We start from the raw sequence: 14,942 nt of genomic DNA on the forward strand, positions 1-14,942 counted from the left end.
ATCATCTAGTTTTCGTCGGTAATGTTACTCATATAAACCTTGGACCGAGGCACATGACTTTTGACTGTTATTTTTAATCCATATAAAATCGAATAGATTTGGATATAAGATATTAGTAAACTATTTTGATTATAAATATAGTGAAAAAACTACCAATTATAATCGATAATTACATCTAGTGTTCACCTAGACGCTAGACAGACGGTGACCCATGGTCTAGAGTTAGCCAGTCTAAACGATATACCGTACAATATATTGTCAACATCTTTTGACACACATGTATATACACTTAATATGTTCCATAAAATACTGAAGAACCAACGGTTTATGGCATAGAGCCACAGGCCGAAGAGAGGTGGGAGCAAGGTCCGTGGTAGCGATTAGCAAAGAAGAGATGACATGACTTCATGTTTGTGAGTGGCTTAGAGTAGAGGGGAAAAGTTTGGAATGGGATCAAAAACATAAGCCATATGGGCCTTGGGCGGTGTACGAAGTTTCAACTCCTACCACACAAAAAATGCATTGATCCATTGCCCATACCATAGTCTAAATGGCAGTTTTACAGTCTATACTCATCTTAATTTTATCTAATTATATGGTCTAGACGATATAGGACCATCTTTGACCGACTAAATGGTCAAACAGTCTAATTCATGGTTTATGCCCTAAACTAGACGATAATCCATCATCTGGATGTGGTATAGACTATAGTTGATCTAGACAAACACTGGTTACATCTGAATGGATGGAGTACCCTTTTCTTCACCTTTTTTTTGTGCGTATCTGCGAACATTATCATGCTGAAATAATTTGAAAATATGGAGGTTACTTTATACATGTTCAAACTAGCTCATATGATAAAGCTGAAATGCATATTGCCGCAAGCAGAACGCAACCTGATAGTGTAGCTCAAGTGCTCAACTGAATCGATTAGAGATGCTCCAAGCCTCCAACTCAGCAACATATGTAAGCAGCTAAGCACTAAGTATAATAAACCATCAAGAATGCAAAATCAATAAGTTACAACACACGTCTTAAATAATTAAATATGGTCATGTCATATGGCAGGGCGAGGTGTTCCGATAAATCAATTGAATAAATCTATATACTCTGATGTACCCACTAAATTCCGCTTGTTGGGATAAGCCTACTGTTCAATGCTCATCCTTCTAATGTGCCTATCTATCTTTGACTAAGATCACAATTTCACTTTAACACTGGAACATCTACATAACTCTCTACAGGCCACCATGCTACTCAACAAATTTTCTTGGTTCCATCATCGGATGGAAAATCTTTATTGCTTTCTTCATCAGATGGAGGTGGCACACCAAATACCCAGTCAAGGACATTCAGGTACTTGGACCGAAAAACTTCTCTTTCTTGAGCATAGCAGTGCATGATGATCGACGTAGCCATACTGAATACCACCACGTCGGCTCGTTTTATCTGCAGAATTGGAGGGCAAAGTCCTGCATCGGTCATGCATGTGAAAAAACTCTCAATAGCTCTCGCGAAGCAGTACAGGGCTATCTCGATTCGCCTGCTCTTCTTCTCAATTAGCAGTGCCAGACCTGTGGGAAACTGTTGCAAGAGAATGGTTCAATAGTCCAAAGCTGATTATTATATACTGAATTCATGCGTCTGCATTTGCTTACCGTGGCAAGTACAACGAGTGGAGTATTGCAGCTCTGGAAGATTCTGAAAAGCAGGCACGTCCATGCCCTGAAACAGAGAAGGAAACATCCAGAATTGTCATCCCAAGAGAAAATTGTACTATCTAGATGTCTACTCTAAGAAGATAAACTCACCATGCAGAGGCACAGTACACTGAGAGGAACAGGCTTGATCTCGCTGTTCCTAGAAGACTCTTCCCTATTATTGGGTAAGGCCTGCATGTTATGAGGAATATAGCACATTTAGAGAAATCGGGCCTGTTGCAAAAACTAGACTAGGCAGCATGATAGCTTGCATAGATAGACAGAGTTTACACTATCAAGGGTACTCTTTCTAAACAGGTCAAACTTATCTGACACTGTTATTCTTACATGCACCGCAATTACCCTTGAGATATCAAGCTCAATTGATGAAGTGTACTTGTAAGACCAAATACCTTTTCAATAAATCCTGTCGATGAACTACAAGTGCAGGAACTAAATAGACCGGAACATAGACAGGTACTGCTCTTCCATATGCTTGAAACAAGAATGTAATAAAATGCCCTGCACATGATTGATTTCCATGCACAATCTGGATTAAAGAGAGAATACATTAGATCATGGAAATTTTCAGGTTAACAGACAGGATGATGCGCGCGCACACACAAAAAACAAAAAGAATTTTTTTACATAAAATTGATGTATGGATTATATGCGTGAATGTTGATACATGTAAAATATGATATGAACATGATTCAACCATAAGGAACAACATGATACTAAGACATTTGATTATTTGTTGCACTTACCGAGCAAGGGACTTTCATATTTGGATCTAACTTTAGGTCAACACCCACAGACTTGTAGTACTTCTCAATACTCGCTAGGTTAGAGAAAGCAGTGTGATTGACTACTTCTTTCACACCTTGCAGAATAGTAAGATCCTTCCCACCATGCTTATTTAGAAATGCTTTATAAGTTGATGGCAAACTTTCTTGACTTAAAATATAGGCAGATCTACATAAGAAAAAAATATTAGGCAAAAGTTACCCTCACACACTACCAAACATGCACCACAAAATGGTGAACAGCATATATACATGGTACTGACCGAAACCCATGTGACTCATGTTATATTTGATAATATAACAGATCAATTAATAAATTGTCATAGCAAGATAATAAGGAATTACTAATGATCAAGAAATCCTAGCGAATTCTTCATTATATAACAGTCTCAAATAATGCATTCTTTATATCCATATTAAAAAAATCCAGACTAAAGGATTTTAGACCATTTAAAAAACAAACTACATTCTGTTATCACATTTCGTACAGATGCTATACTAATTTCAAGCTTTGTACTATGTACTGTATATGAGTATCTCGTCCAAGGCTCCAAGCAACTCCATCCAATGGATAGCTGTCAGTACATTGAGTTATTGACAATAGGATCTAAGCAAAATCCAAACATACGACATGCACAACTACTACCTTCTACAGCCTAGATATTCATAGCAAATATGAGAGAACTTACAAAATTTGTGCAGATGAAAGGCACATAAGGAAGATGTCACCATGCGACCAAGTCAAAGGCTTGCAAATATTTCCAAATCTTTTGCTCTTTATTCCACAACGGGATGCAAGGACAGCTGCACGCATAAGAATGTATATTGCCAAGCTAGTATGTTGTGTGCCTGGCCCTGTCAAGAGCATCGAAGGACCAGCAATTAACCCAGCCAATAATGATCTCCACCTTGCTGTTCTGAAGTAGCAAGAGTATCCAGTTATACATTTTCAATTAAATACTGAATGGAAAAACAGGGGTAGTACAGTATGATGGAACAGCACACATTCTGAGGTGTAATGCTGAATTAAGAAGAAAAATACAGCCATTCAGCAGTTTGCTGAATTTGTATTCAGTGAAGGCTGACAGAACGCCAAGCAACACTGGAACATTTTAACCAAAGGCAAAGGCAATGTCCCGTTATAATATATTTGCTCAAATTATCGCAGATTTGGTAACCCATCATCTGATCTAGATACTAGTAGATGCTATCATGCAAATTTGGCAGCACAGTTCACCACCGGCCATCACCAAAGCTCTCATGTTTCCTAGCGAATAACAAGGAGAGGCAGAGGAGTACTAATTTCAAGCAACTGCAGGGCTTCAGCCAGCTGACCTCTTACGGCCCCAGATGCCGGCGATGCACTCGTCGACGGAGACGTAGCTTCCGGCGAAGGTCCCCAGGAACAAGCCGTACCTCACCGTCTCCTTCAGCGCTAGCACCACCGCCTCCTCGTTGGTCATGGCGCCCACCTTCCTGCACGCACCGCGCCACAGGAAACCGTAAGTCACATAAGCAGCCACTTCAGCTGGGGACAGCGGCAAAGCGAAAGCGAACGCCGACCTCGATCTGGGGGAGCGGCGGCGGCTGCGGAGGCGGACGAGCACGGAGAAGAGCGCGAGGCCGCCCTTGAGGCCCGCGCCGATGGCGAAGCCCTTCGCCGCCGCCTCCACGCACCGCCGCAGCCACCGGAGCTCGCCCTCCACCGCCGCCGGCACGGCGGGGAGGTAGTGGCCGGCGCGCGGGGTGCCCCCCGGCGAGGCCGCGGCGCACCCGCCGTTGGCGGCGCATTTGAGCTCCTCCGGCGAGGTGGGGGCCATGAGTTCGCCGGAGATGGGATCCCCCTCCGCGGAGTAAAGAGGAAGATGCCTGCCTCTGCAACTGCAACTGCAACGCTATGTGGCCCCTGGGCGCAAGTCGCGAGCGCAACGTGTGGAGAATTCGCCGAAATAGTAGTGGCTGCTTTGTGGGCCCCACCACCCTAACTGGACGTTTACCTCTCAATCTAACGCTGCAGGCTGCAGCCACGAGTCCATGACCATGACTGTCTTGTTCAACTTCAGCCTGCTAATTTAGTATTTTCTTTTCTTGTTTTTCTTAATATTATTTTGAGAATTTTATTTTCCTTGATGTAAGTTATATATATGATATATATAGGACATCTTTGTTAAAAGAACTCAAAATAATATTTCTGTTCTATAGAGAAGGATTTCGAGTAGAAGATACTACGAGGATTATGAGGTAGCACCACCGATTTAGTGTATGGTGCTTTCTATAATCAATAATATATGATGTTTTAGCAAAAAAAATCTATGGGTTTGTTTGGTTTAGGCACTACCAATTTTTTGGGGTAGGGTAGAGTTGTATTTGGTTGGAGACCAAATTAGAACAAGCTTTAAGTAGAGTATAGAAAATATCAAACTAGACATTGGCAATGCCAATGGTTTGGCTTCAAACCAAAACCACCATATACACTGTTCAAACTACCAAAATATTGGTAGGGCACCGTTTTGGCACTAATACAAAACGGCCCTATATAATAGTATAAAAGATAATAATGGTGATGGTGCTTCTACCATCAACTAAACACTACTACATTTACATGTTTTACAAATTAGTTTTTATATATTTTTTAATATTATGTAGTCTAATATTCGTTTGAATCAAGTAAATAACATATATCCAAATAAATATGTACATTTTACTTATAGCAAAGCATATGTATTTTTCTAGTAAGTTTTAAAAACGTCATCTACCGGAGGGAGTATGATTTTACTCCCATACCTCCTAAAAACTTGCTGGGCACTGTTCATATCATAGTGTTAACCTCTCTTATTTTAGCAGTAGCTTATAAATATTGAAAAATACTTATACTGTCAGAGTATGTTGCGCGTGCTTAAGTATAGCCATACGATTTCGTTTGAAAAATTGATAATTAAAAAACTAATAAGAGTTAAAATTAAAAATCTTATGGGTAGGGAAAGGAACATCTGGGAGAAGCTAGAAGCTGTCTGGAGTGCTGGACTGTTAGTCAATGCGCAAGTTGATTGATCAGTTCAGAATAACCCAGTTTTAGTTGAATCAATCGATCGTGCCCATGCTGTCATCACCGAAAGATTGATGCACGCGACAAGCAGGCGACACGCCCCTCGCGAGCGAGTTCCATAGTTATACGTCAATGTCGGATCCATTAAAAGGTGGCAAAAATGAGCAGGCGTAAGCTGATGGACGCGTGCCGATACATTCCCCAGTGATGATCTGGGAAAGAAAACCGAACAACCACGGAGAATTCATGCCATTCATTTGGCATTTTTCTATACAAATCTGTGGGCTGAGAGTGATTAGCGATCGCTGTCATGCAGAGACGTGAATAGCTCTTCAAAATACAGTACTCGTTGTTCTATACGTACTGTGCTTGTTTGGACAATTTGTTAGCTCAACGGCTTATCTACCAGACTATCACCAAAGTTTGTAATGATCTGCTTTTAATGCTTTTATTATACGTCCATGTCGGATACATTACAAGGTGTGGCGAAGTTTGATAGTTTTTTTGACCGTTTTGACCTAGGCGCAACAACACTGACGAAGTGACAACATGTTTCGCTTAGTAGATGCCCTATTAATGCATAAAATGCTTGCTAATATTGACCACTACATTTTCAGATTAGAAAATGCTACACATTATTAATGCACATACAGCTCCAGAAAATTATTGGAGGGTTGGAACCGTGCCGTCCCAACTCCCAAAACATGCTACGGGCAACAGTTTGATACGGATGCTGTCAGCCTGGACAACCGTTCGAACTCGAGACACCGTAGTCAAAACATAGCAAGGATTAAACATTTTTCCTTACACAAACTATCTGCAGATTCTAGACCTAGCTTCTCCAACTATCTGAAGCTTTTCACGAGCTACATCATTTTGATACATTTTACAGAAGAATTACTGTACAAAACGCATAAAGAAATTACTGTACCAACCAAACTTCAAAACATACAAAAATTTAGCAATGCAACTACAGGTTATCGATTTGGTAATGCTATGTACAAAGACCTGGAAGTAATTTACAAGCGCATACACAAGACGTTAGATCCTAGAAATATCCAGGCGTTGGCATGTCGTCATCCCACAGTTCTTTGAATTCGCTCATCAAAAGGCCTTCATCCATCTCTGTCGACTCCTCGAGCATCTTTTCTTGCATAGCCTATTAGCAGTAAAGAATTCAGCAATCATTCCATGAATTGCCTGTCTAATTTTAGTTCAGTTGTCACTCTAATATTCCAAAACTGAAAGCATGATAGTACCTGGGATTCCTGCATTTTAGTTACCACCGTCAAAATCCTCTGGTACTGATCCCTGGCATCTGGGTATTGAACCATGGATTTCACTCTGGCAAGAGCTTTCTGTAGCCTTTCTTCAGTCTGCTTCCGTCCTTCTTGTAAGAAATCATAGTCATTCTCGGCAGGTCTGTTTTGGGTCACGTTGCCACTGCTGCTGCTAGTACTCTCTGTGACTGCATTTTCTGTGGGTCGAAACCCACGCAACCCAGCACCTCGTCGCCTCCAGCGCAATATAACCTTCTCCACTATCCCAACAGACCAAATTATTTTGCGATAATGCTTTCTCACTTGGTGACCTCGCACATGCGCCTAGCAAGCAGAAAATAACGACGACAAAGAAATCATCAATTATACTTATAGTGCTATAATACAGTCACAAAGCATGTAAGTGTTTGTTAAACATAATTATGTGATTCATATCCTCTACTGTGAAAAGAGGCTTCTCAATAAGGAAAAAACTCACATTCCATTTAATAACTAAGTATAATTTCTTATGGTTCATCAAAGCTAAAATAGAATTCGGTAGCAGAAGATCTTTAAAACACTGGCAATCTTGTCTAACACATTAATCTGGAGCTTTCAGAATACATAAAACATTTAGGTCAATTATCATCATACAATAACATCCATACCTGGATCTTGACGATTCGCTGTCTAATAAGCAGAAATTCTTTTCTTCCCTTCCATCCACGGAACTTGTTTTGTATTCGAGTCGCAGCAGCATGCAGAGGATCAAGCTGTGCAGGTTTGGATGGTTTAGCAGACAAGAGTGACATGGCACGCTCATCTGATATCGCACCATTTTCATCCTCATACTGAACTGCTTGTTTTCTCTGGAAGGATTGCATCCTAAAAACTTGGTATATCCGGGCAGCAGCTTGGGCGGCATTACGAACAGCACCTAGTGAATCTCCCATAGATCCAGTCTGATGGCCTTCAACTGCCAAAGGCGAGGCGCTTCTATCAGCAACATTTACAATGCCAGGTAGACCAGATATTTCTCCTGCACTGCTACGCATGGCTTCCTTTAGATTGAGAGTCTGCAGATGACTTGTTAAAGAAGACTCTGCTAGGAAACCAGAGATTCCCTTGTGTCCGTTGGCTGATGCAAGATCAGCTGGTGTGCTTCCTGAAGGGAAACTTGGTGTTGGGTCTGTTACAGCTCCAGGAGCTGCACCTAGTGCTATAAGTGCAACGACTGTCCGCTCTCTGCACAACAGGTCAAACAAGTTTAATACATATAAAGCTAATAAATAAATAAACTCTGAGCAATTACCTTCCACAAAATGCAGCCCAGTGGAGTGCAGTCCATCCATGAGCATCTCTGAAGTTTATATTCACACCAGCAGCTATTGTTGGTCTTATTGCCCAATCGTACCCTAGGGCAGCTGCCAAATGAAGCACACCCTGCCCCTCCTCATCTAACACACTGGGACCTTTGCCTCCATCCCCTACTTTATGGAGAAGCCAGATATGCAATTTTTCCTTAATGCGGTTTTGAAGGAACTGATCTTGCTTATCATCTGTGGCAGGCTCATTATCATCAGCCAACTTTAGCAACTCAGACCAATCATCATTGTTCATCATCAATGAACTTATCTTCTTGCTCAAATCAATAATCTCCTTCGTGGGGTTAGACAGAGTTGTATGGATCTCATCTTGCTCCACAGACAATAGTTTATCAAGACGCTTCTGGAGATATATTTTGTTTGTAGAACCAAGTGGACTTGGAGCATCCATGTACTGAGGTCGGAAATCAAACTCCCGTACTTCACTGCAGGCCAATCTATTGGAGCAAGTCACATAGAAAGGGACCCTGCCAGGCTTGTGTGAGGGAGAATGACATACAAGAGTATCATCTGCTATAATCTCAGCTGGGACTTCAAATTCTCCAAACATGCATGACCATTTTAATCTCTTAACTTCATCAGAACTTAAGAAATTACCTTTAATAAATACCTACAGTATACGAGAAATTCGTAAGCAACAGTAAATTCACTCTGAGCTACAAGGACAATCCGATGACACTACCAAGACCTTCAATCTCAAAGGCATCTTGCGTCAAAAAAAATAAATCTCAAAAGGCACCAATGGTGGGTTTTCAGAAGACATACCCTAGTCTTTGAACCTGCATATGTCCAGGTTGGAGAAAAATCAACTATAGTAAACAGCTGATCTTGTGCAAGCACTGGTCCCAGAGTATACTGATCACTGCTTGATGCTTCAATGATATTGTCAGCTTCTTCACTGTTCCAGTACACTCCAGAACTAGATGTGATTTGAGAATCATCTACTTCAGCAAGCTCTTTGCTCATCCATCTAGTGAAACTGTCATTTTTCTTAAAACCATCCTTTATGATATCAGAAAGACTAGATGATTGAGTTTTCAAGAGAGGGTAATTAATGGCTTCCTCCAAAGTTTTATCATTTTGTTGAAAGCTGTCCACTGTAGCAAATGTACCACTTGCATTTGGAATCTGAAATTCAGTAGCTTCTCAGTTATGTACCAAAACCAAAAAGAATCCTGACAAAATATTATATATCTATATATATATAGTAATACTAGTAAGATGAAACTCATGAAGCTGCAATTAAGTGCAGTATGCAAAACAATCAACAATATAAACTTGCGAAGATCTCAAGTGCTAGCAAGACAACAAAGAGAAGTAGTTTTATCCATCAAAAAACAAAACCAGGCGCTCGCTTATAAAGATATATACACATATATATGCCAATTGGAAGACCCTAAAATCCATAGCTATGTCCAGTATAAACCAGACAATACCATAAGTCCATTCCAGACTTTAAACCTGAACAAATCATGGACCTGGGCTACATCTCTACAGTTTGTTAGCTGTGCAATATCTCTTTAACATCATAATTTTGCACCTTTTCCCTATACTTTCATCTAATTTTACCTTGTGAATACGTCATTTTTGTCTTAAAACATTCAAGGTTCAATATGGGAATTTTGAGGAACAACAGTAGTTAATCGCAATAGTAAAAACAATATGTAAGACTCTTGACATTATTAAACTTCAATAGTATTCATCGAGTACATAATTATGGGTTATTCGATTGTGTTCAGTTGTTCACTTGTCAAGTACTGCCTCCGTTTTTTAATAGATGACGCCGTTGACTTTTTCTCACATGTTTGGCCATTCGTCTTATTCAAAATTTTTTTGCAAATGTATAAGATATAAATCACACTTAAAGTATTATGAGTGATAAAACAACTCATAACAAAATAAATTATAATTACGTAAATTTTTTAAATAAGACGAATGGTCAAACATGTGAGAAAAAGTCAACGGCGTCATCTATTAAAAAACGGAGGGAGTACTTGTCCAAATCCATCCAGGCAATGGTAAACTCCATTTCACAAATTTCTGGACCAACAAAGGTTCTCAAAACACAACTTGGCGTAACCAAATAAACATATTTTAACACACTCCAGCCAGGCATATTTTTAATAAGAAAATCATTATAAAACTTCAAGCAATTCTTTGTTTTTTTCTCAATGGATATGGAGTTTCCTACCAAAATGACAACATATTTAAAAGGTTTGACTCTTTTTTTCTCTTACTGAAGAGCAGCTGCTACTGTTGTCAATACTTGTATTCAAATAACATCTACCAATATGGCTATGCCTTTTTACCACGAGAGAGCTTTTGTATTTGCAATACATAAATGCATGCACAATACCTGCCATGGAGTTTCTCCATCTGTATCATCACCATCTACATCCTTGATACTCAGTCCATTGTTGTATACTTCATCAAATGTGAAAGATTCAATTCCTGGGCCTCCTGTAAAAGGAGACTGTTCGGAGGGAACAGGAGCTTGGTAAAGAGGAATTTGATGGGTCCCTTTGTCAGGTTTCATTGCTTCAATCCATAATGATAGATCAATCTGACTATTAGGGCCATTAAATGCAGTCCCAAGGTCTGACTCGTTAAGAACCATGGGTAAGTTATCTTGACCATGAGAATAGAAGCCTGTATTAGGTGCTGTAGCCTGTAATCCTTGATAACTGCCTGAACATTTTTTAAAAAATATAAATTTATAAAATCTTACATGTATATTCAACTTAGGTTCATAATGAGAAGATTATACTTAATGCCACTTGCCTACAGATGACGCAGGAACATAAGAGCTGAATATAGAATCATCAATCACAGATCCACCTCCATTTTCATGCTGCCGCATCCGAGAGAAAGAGTTGTATCTGGCTCCTCCCGAATAAATATCTGCTGCACCGAATTTTGCTTTAGATATGCTGTGTATAGTTGGAATATGTATCAGTGAAACTATTTTAATGGACTTTATGCAGAACAGAAGGAGGTGGCTAAACAGCTCTACCTGATTCTGTTTCATCATATTCAGAGGCCTGTCCGCTAACTGAGCTTTCTCCTTCGGTAGTTTGTGAAGGCAATTGACTTAAAGGGCTATCCGCATGAGATGCTTGCAGTACATCATCATGTCCCGTACTACGAGAGCTTAATTTTCCAGCCTGATGGTCATACCCATATATGTGCAGGAAATGAAACTTCAGCTTATAGATGAAAGAAAATAAACGTGAAGACAACAAAGAAATTAGGTAACCAAGGTAGAAAAAAGCAAGCAAGAGCGTTAAATCCACCACTAAATCCAACACAAACAGAGGGTTTCCATAATAGGTCCTCAAATGTAAATTAAACAATGTTAAATGTTAATATAGAATATTTAATATGTTTATCATAAGATATATTATACATATGGTGCCCTCCTGAGACTAGTTAAAAAATATACAACTGGACAATGTTCTTTAAAAATTGATGGTACCATATCTAACATTATTAGTTAATTTTACTAAAAGACTTGCTGCTGTTTTAAAAAATATTGTCTGTTTTCAATATTCACCACACTATTAATAATATCAGAAGGGAACATCAAGGACTAACTTAACATATCATGGTGCTAAAGCAGTTCTGTAACTGCCATATATGTTGTTTAGCTACTGGTTTAACATAAAAATATCACCAAACACGTGGGTCCAGTGAAATGTGGATCACAAACAGTTTTGTATAGCATCAAAAGCCAGCTATCAATCAACATGATGAGGTAGTTTTACGAGAAAATCGATAATACTATTAAACAATTTACTTTATATGAAGCTTTCCACTCCTATAAGAGATGTATATAAGATTTAAATTCAAATATAAGATGAACAGATAACTAAATAAACTGCAATCATAGCAGGATTAGGTGCAACCTTGACTTCCAGATAATGTACAAGTACAATGTGCATGTAATCCCTGAAAAACAAAAAAAAAATGATTATATATCAACTAATTGTTTTTTGTGTCATCGTGCATGCATATGAGCTGCATTATGAACACATGCTATTAGTTACTTGTTATTGTGCCTTTGAGCAGCAGATGCACAGAGTAGTACAAAAGCAAAATAATTGATCAACAATAGTTCACTTACTCCTCCAACATCCAATAACTCCTCCTTTGGAAATTTATATTCTCCTCCCCATGAGCATAGTAGCAATGAAGCACATCAATGCTTCCAGACTAAATTTATAAATAAAAAAGTCATTATCTTAATATACAAAGAGTACTGGACTGCCAGTATAGAAACCCTTTAAAACAAATGCTGTAAGGTACTATCACAGAAGAAATTTGTAATACTAATTTTTTTACTTACCTTTAACCTTTCATGGGCTTCTTTGACTGTCTTTCCATCTCTTTTCTTCCTCCAATTATGACCGTCCTTCCTGAAATATCTCAGGACCTTCCGATCAAACAAGAAAAGTGAACCACCTAAAGCCATGGATACAAAATATTAGTAAGATACAAAAAAACAAAAACAAATCCTTAAACTGATTACTTATAGACACTTTATCAAATCCTTTGTGTACGTAATTGAGGCAATCACAGGTGTTGAGAGTGAAGACAGTAGTAAATCAAATGTGCAAACCACAAAATCATAACTGATCAAAAGGGGATTGATTAAAGGAAAAGAGCATAGTGTAATTGAAAGATTAAAGGATGGTAAGTTGATAACACAAGGGGCCAGGAAATACAATTAAAAAATGAGAAGGTGTATAGGCTTTTGATCAAGTGGCAAATGTTTTATGTTTGGGCAGGGTAGCATGATAACTGAAAATCACACACCCACGTTTTATGTTCTTAAACAGCATAGTACAAGTTAACGAATGAACCCGCCAAAAACAACATAGTTAGGTCAGGGGTATATGTCAACTGCTTAAAAATAATAAACATGCGACTTTTGTGACAAAAAATTATAAGACAACAGTACTCGTGGAGATCATACTTGGAGGCCTATTTGGAGGTTCAGGAGCAATACGGAAACTCCTGTAATTCTTAAGTATTTCACAAATTTCAGTCGGACGTAACCATCGGCGTTGAGCCTCCTTCAGTATCTGCTCAATATCTGTTTAGAAGTCGATGAAATGCAGAGTTAGACAACCGAATATATTTGTAAATGAGAAAGAATTACGCCCTTTTTTTTCAAATTACTACGCATCTAAGCCAACTTTTAGGTCCAAGCCCATCTCCAGAACACAAATACAATTCCCAATCCTTTAGAGCAGTTGCAACAGTTCCCGATCACTCCAGAGTCCAGAACGCTCAGTCTTAGAGACCGGACCGGAATCTCTGCTTTGCATCATCACCTCAACTCCTGTGGCCACCAAAAACTCCGTACAATTCCGACAGAGGAACACGAAAAATTCCGACGAACTCCCCAAGTTTCCAACCACCCACGCAATCAGTAGACTCCAAACCCAAATTCCAAATCCCGCGCCGAACGAACAGGGCCAACAAAACTCCCAGCTCCACCGGCTTCCGCGCCACAAACTCCACCACCCGGAACGCAACCGGAGTACTAGGAAACTAACCAAAACAAAGACCGAGGCGTTGACCAAAGCCAGCCGCTTCGTAAATCCACCAATCAAACCACAGAACGCACGCAGATGAGCACAAACCGGGGGAAGAAAAAGGAAAATCTCAGAGCCCACAGAGACCGGCCCTCACCTAGCTGCGGCGCGATCGCGTAGCGCCGCCCCTCCGCCATCGCGAACAACCCGCCCGCCCGCGCGCGCGCCGGCCAGCAGATTCACCGCTCCTCCTCCTCCTCCCGGATCGCGAGCGGGCTCCCACCACCTCCCTTTCCCCGGCGATCCGGGGCGAGATTTCGCGGGGGGTTTTGTGCGGGGGTTCGACGCGAGAGACGGTAGGTGGCGGTGTTGCTTGGGGGGGCGAGGCGAGAGGGAGAACAATTGGACACCGCACGCATCATCGGCGGGCAAAGCGGCTACTAGATGGAAGGAAGAGGGAGAGTTTGGGCGAAATGGCGGTTTCGCCCCCCGCGAGAAATGGGACGATCTGGGCCGTCCGTTTCGGTTGGTGAGTGAGGCCGAAGACGACGTGGACGGTTGATGGAGGCGCCAAAAGGGTTTCAACGGCGAGCTCTGCCAGTTAAGCTCTCCTGTCTATTCCGAAACCGTGCCAGATAATTGCTTTCACATGATATACTTTCTCATGTGTTTGTGCTAACTACACAAACACAAGCTAATGAGGAAAAGTCTAACACCAAATCAACCATCACAAAGTGTGTTTATTGACAGAAGCGACGTAAACCACTTCCATTATTATGGAAAAATAATATTCCGGTTGGATCTTATGAAACTTTCTTACAAAAAGGCACAGTAAATCTTATGAAATTTATGCGTTCCACACAATGCCTAGTTTTGCATTTTCTGCATTTGGATAGTATCCTAGATCTTTTCTGCTTTCAAATTTAGAAACCCTTATTTTGACGGCGCATCAGCCCTAGTTCCTGGCCAAACACACAATCAGTAATTATCTAAAGCGCTGGGGGAGAAAACCGGACTTGTTCAAATTTAGGACCTGTTTAGTTCCCAAACAAAATTTTCCACGCTGTCGCATCGAATGTTTGAACACATATATGATGTATTAAATGTAGAAAAAAAACAATTACATAGTTCGCCAGAAAATTACGAGACGAATCTTTTAAGCCTAATTATGTCGGGATTTGATAATGTGGTGCTACATTAAATATT

General features: G+C 40.2%; 2 protein-coding genes across 3 annotated transcripts; both read right to left on the reverse strand.

The window, feature by feature from the left end:
- Positions 1 to 1,077: 1,077 nt before the first annotated feature.
- On the reverse strand, positions 1,078 to 4,427 carry LOC127765249 (uncharacterized). The gene is made up of 8 exons (XM_052290113.1): positions 4,070 to 4,427; positions 3,842 to 3,982; positions 3,196 to 3,423; positions 2,468 to 2,675; positions 2,114 to 2,250; positions 1,812 to 1,892; positions 1,659 to 1,725; positions 1,078 to 1,584 (listed from the first exon to the last, which is right to left on the reverse strand). The coding sequence occupies exons 1-8, from the start codon at positions 4,324 to 4,326 to the stop codon at positions 1,258 to 1,260; spliced, it is 1,446 nt and encodes a 481-aa protein (XP_052146073.1). The 5' UTR covers positions 4,327 to 4,427; the 3' UTR covers positions 1,078 to 1,257.
- Positions 4,428 to 6,309: 1,882 nt separating this feature from the next.
- Positions 6,310 to 14,166, reverse strand: LOC127766867 (calmodulin-binding transcription activator 1-like). Of its 2 annotated transcripts, XM_052292031.1 has the most exons (13): positions 13,894 to 14,166; positions 13,172 to 13,291; positions 12,542 to 12,657; positions 12,320 to 12,408; positions 12,102 to 12,144; positions 11,210 to 11,360; positions 10,974 to 11,097; positions 10,553 to 10,880; positions 8,962 to 9,324; positions 8,124 to 8,806; positions 7,480 to 8,056; positions 6,812 to 7,156; positions 6,310 to 6,711 (listed from the first exon to the last, which is right to left on the reverse strand). In XM_052292031.1, exons 1-13 carry the CDS (start codon positions 13,931 to 13,933, stop codon positions 6,601 to 6,603), a joined length of 3,090 nt encoding a protein of 1,029 aa, XP_052147991.1. In that variant the 5' UTR covers positions 13,934 to 14,166; the 3' UTR covers positions 6,310 to 6,600. The 2 variants fall into 2 exon arrangements, with proteins under 2 accessions (XP_052147991.1, XP_052147992.1); XM_052292032.1 differs by lacking the exons at positions 12,102 to 12,144; positions 12,320 to 12,408; positions 12,542 to 12,657; positions 13,172 to 13,291; positions 13,894 to 14,166 and having other exon boundaries at positions 10,974 to 11,126; positions 11,210 to 11,357.
- Between the last annotated feature and the right edge of the window lie 776 nt (positions 14,167 to 14,942).

Source organism: Oryza glaberrima, chromosome 3 (genome assembly GCF_000147395.1).
Source record: "Oryza glaberrima chromosome 3, OglaRS2, whole genome shotgun sequence".
Lineage (NCBI taxonomy): Eukaryota > Viridiplantae > Streptophyta > Magnoliopsida > Poales > Poaceae > Oryza > Oryza glaberrima.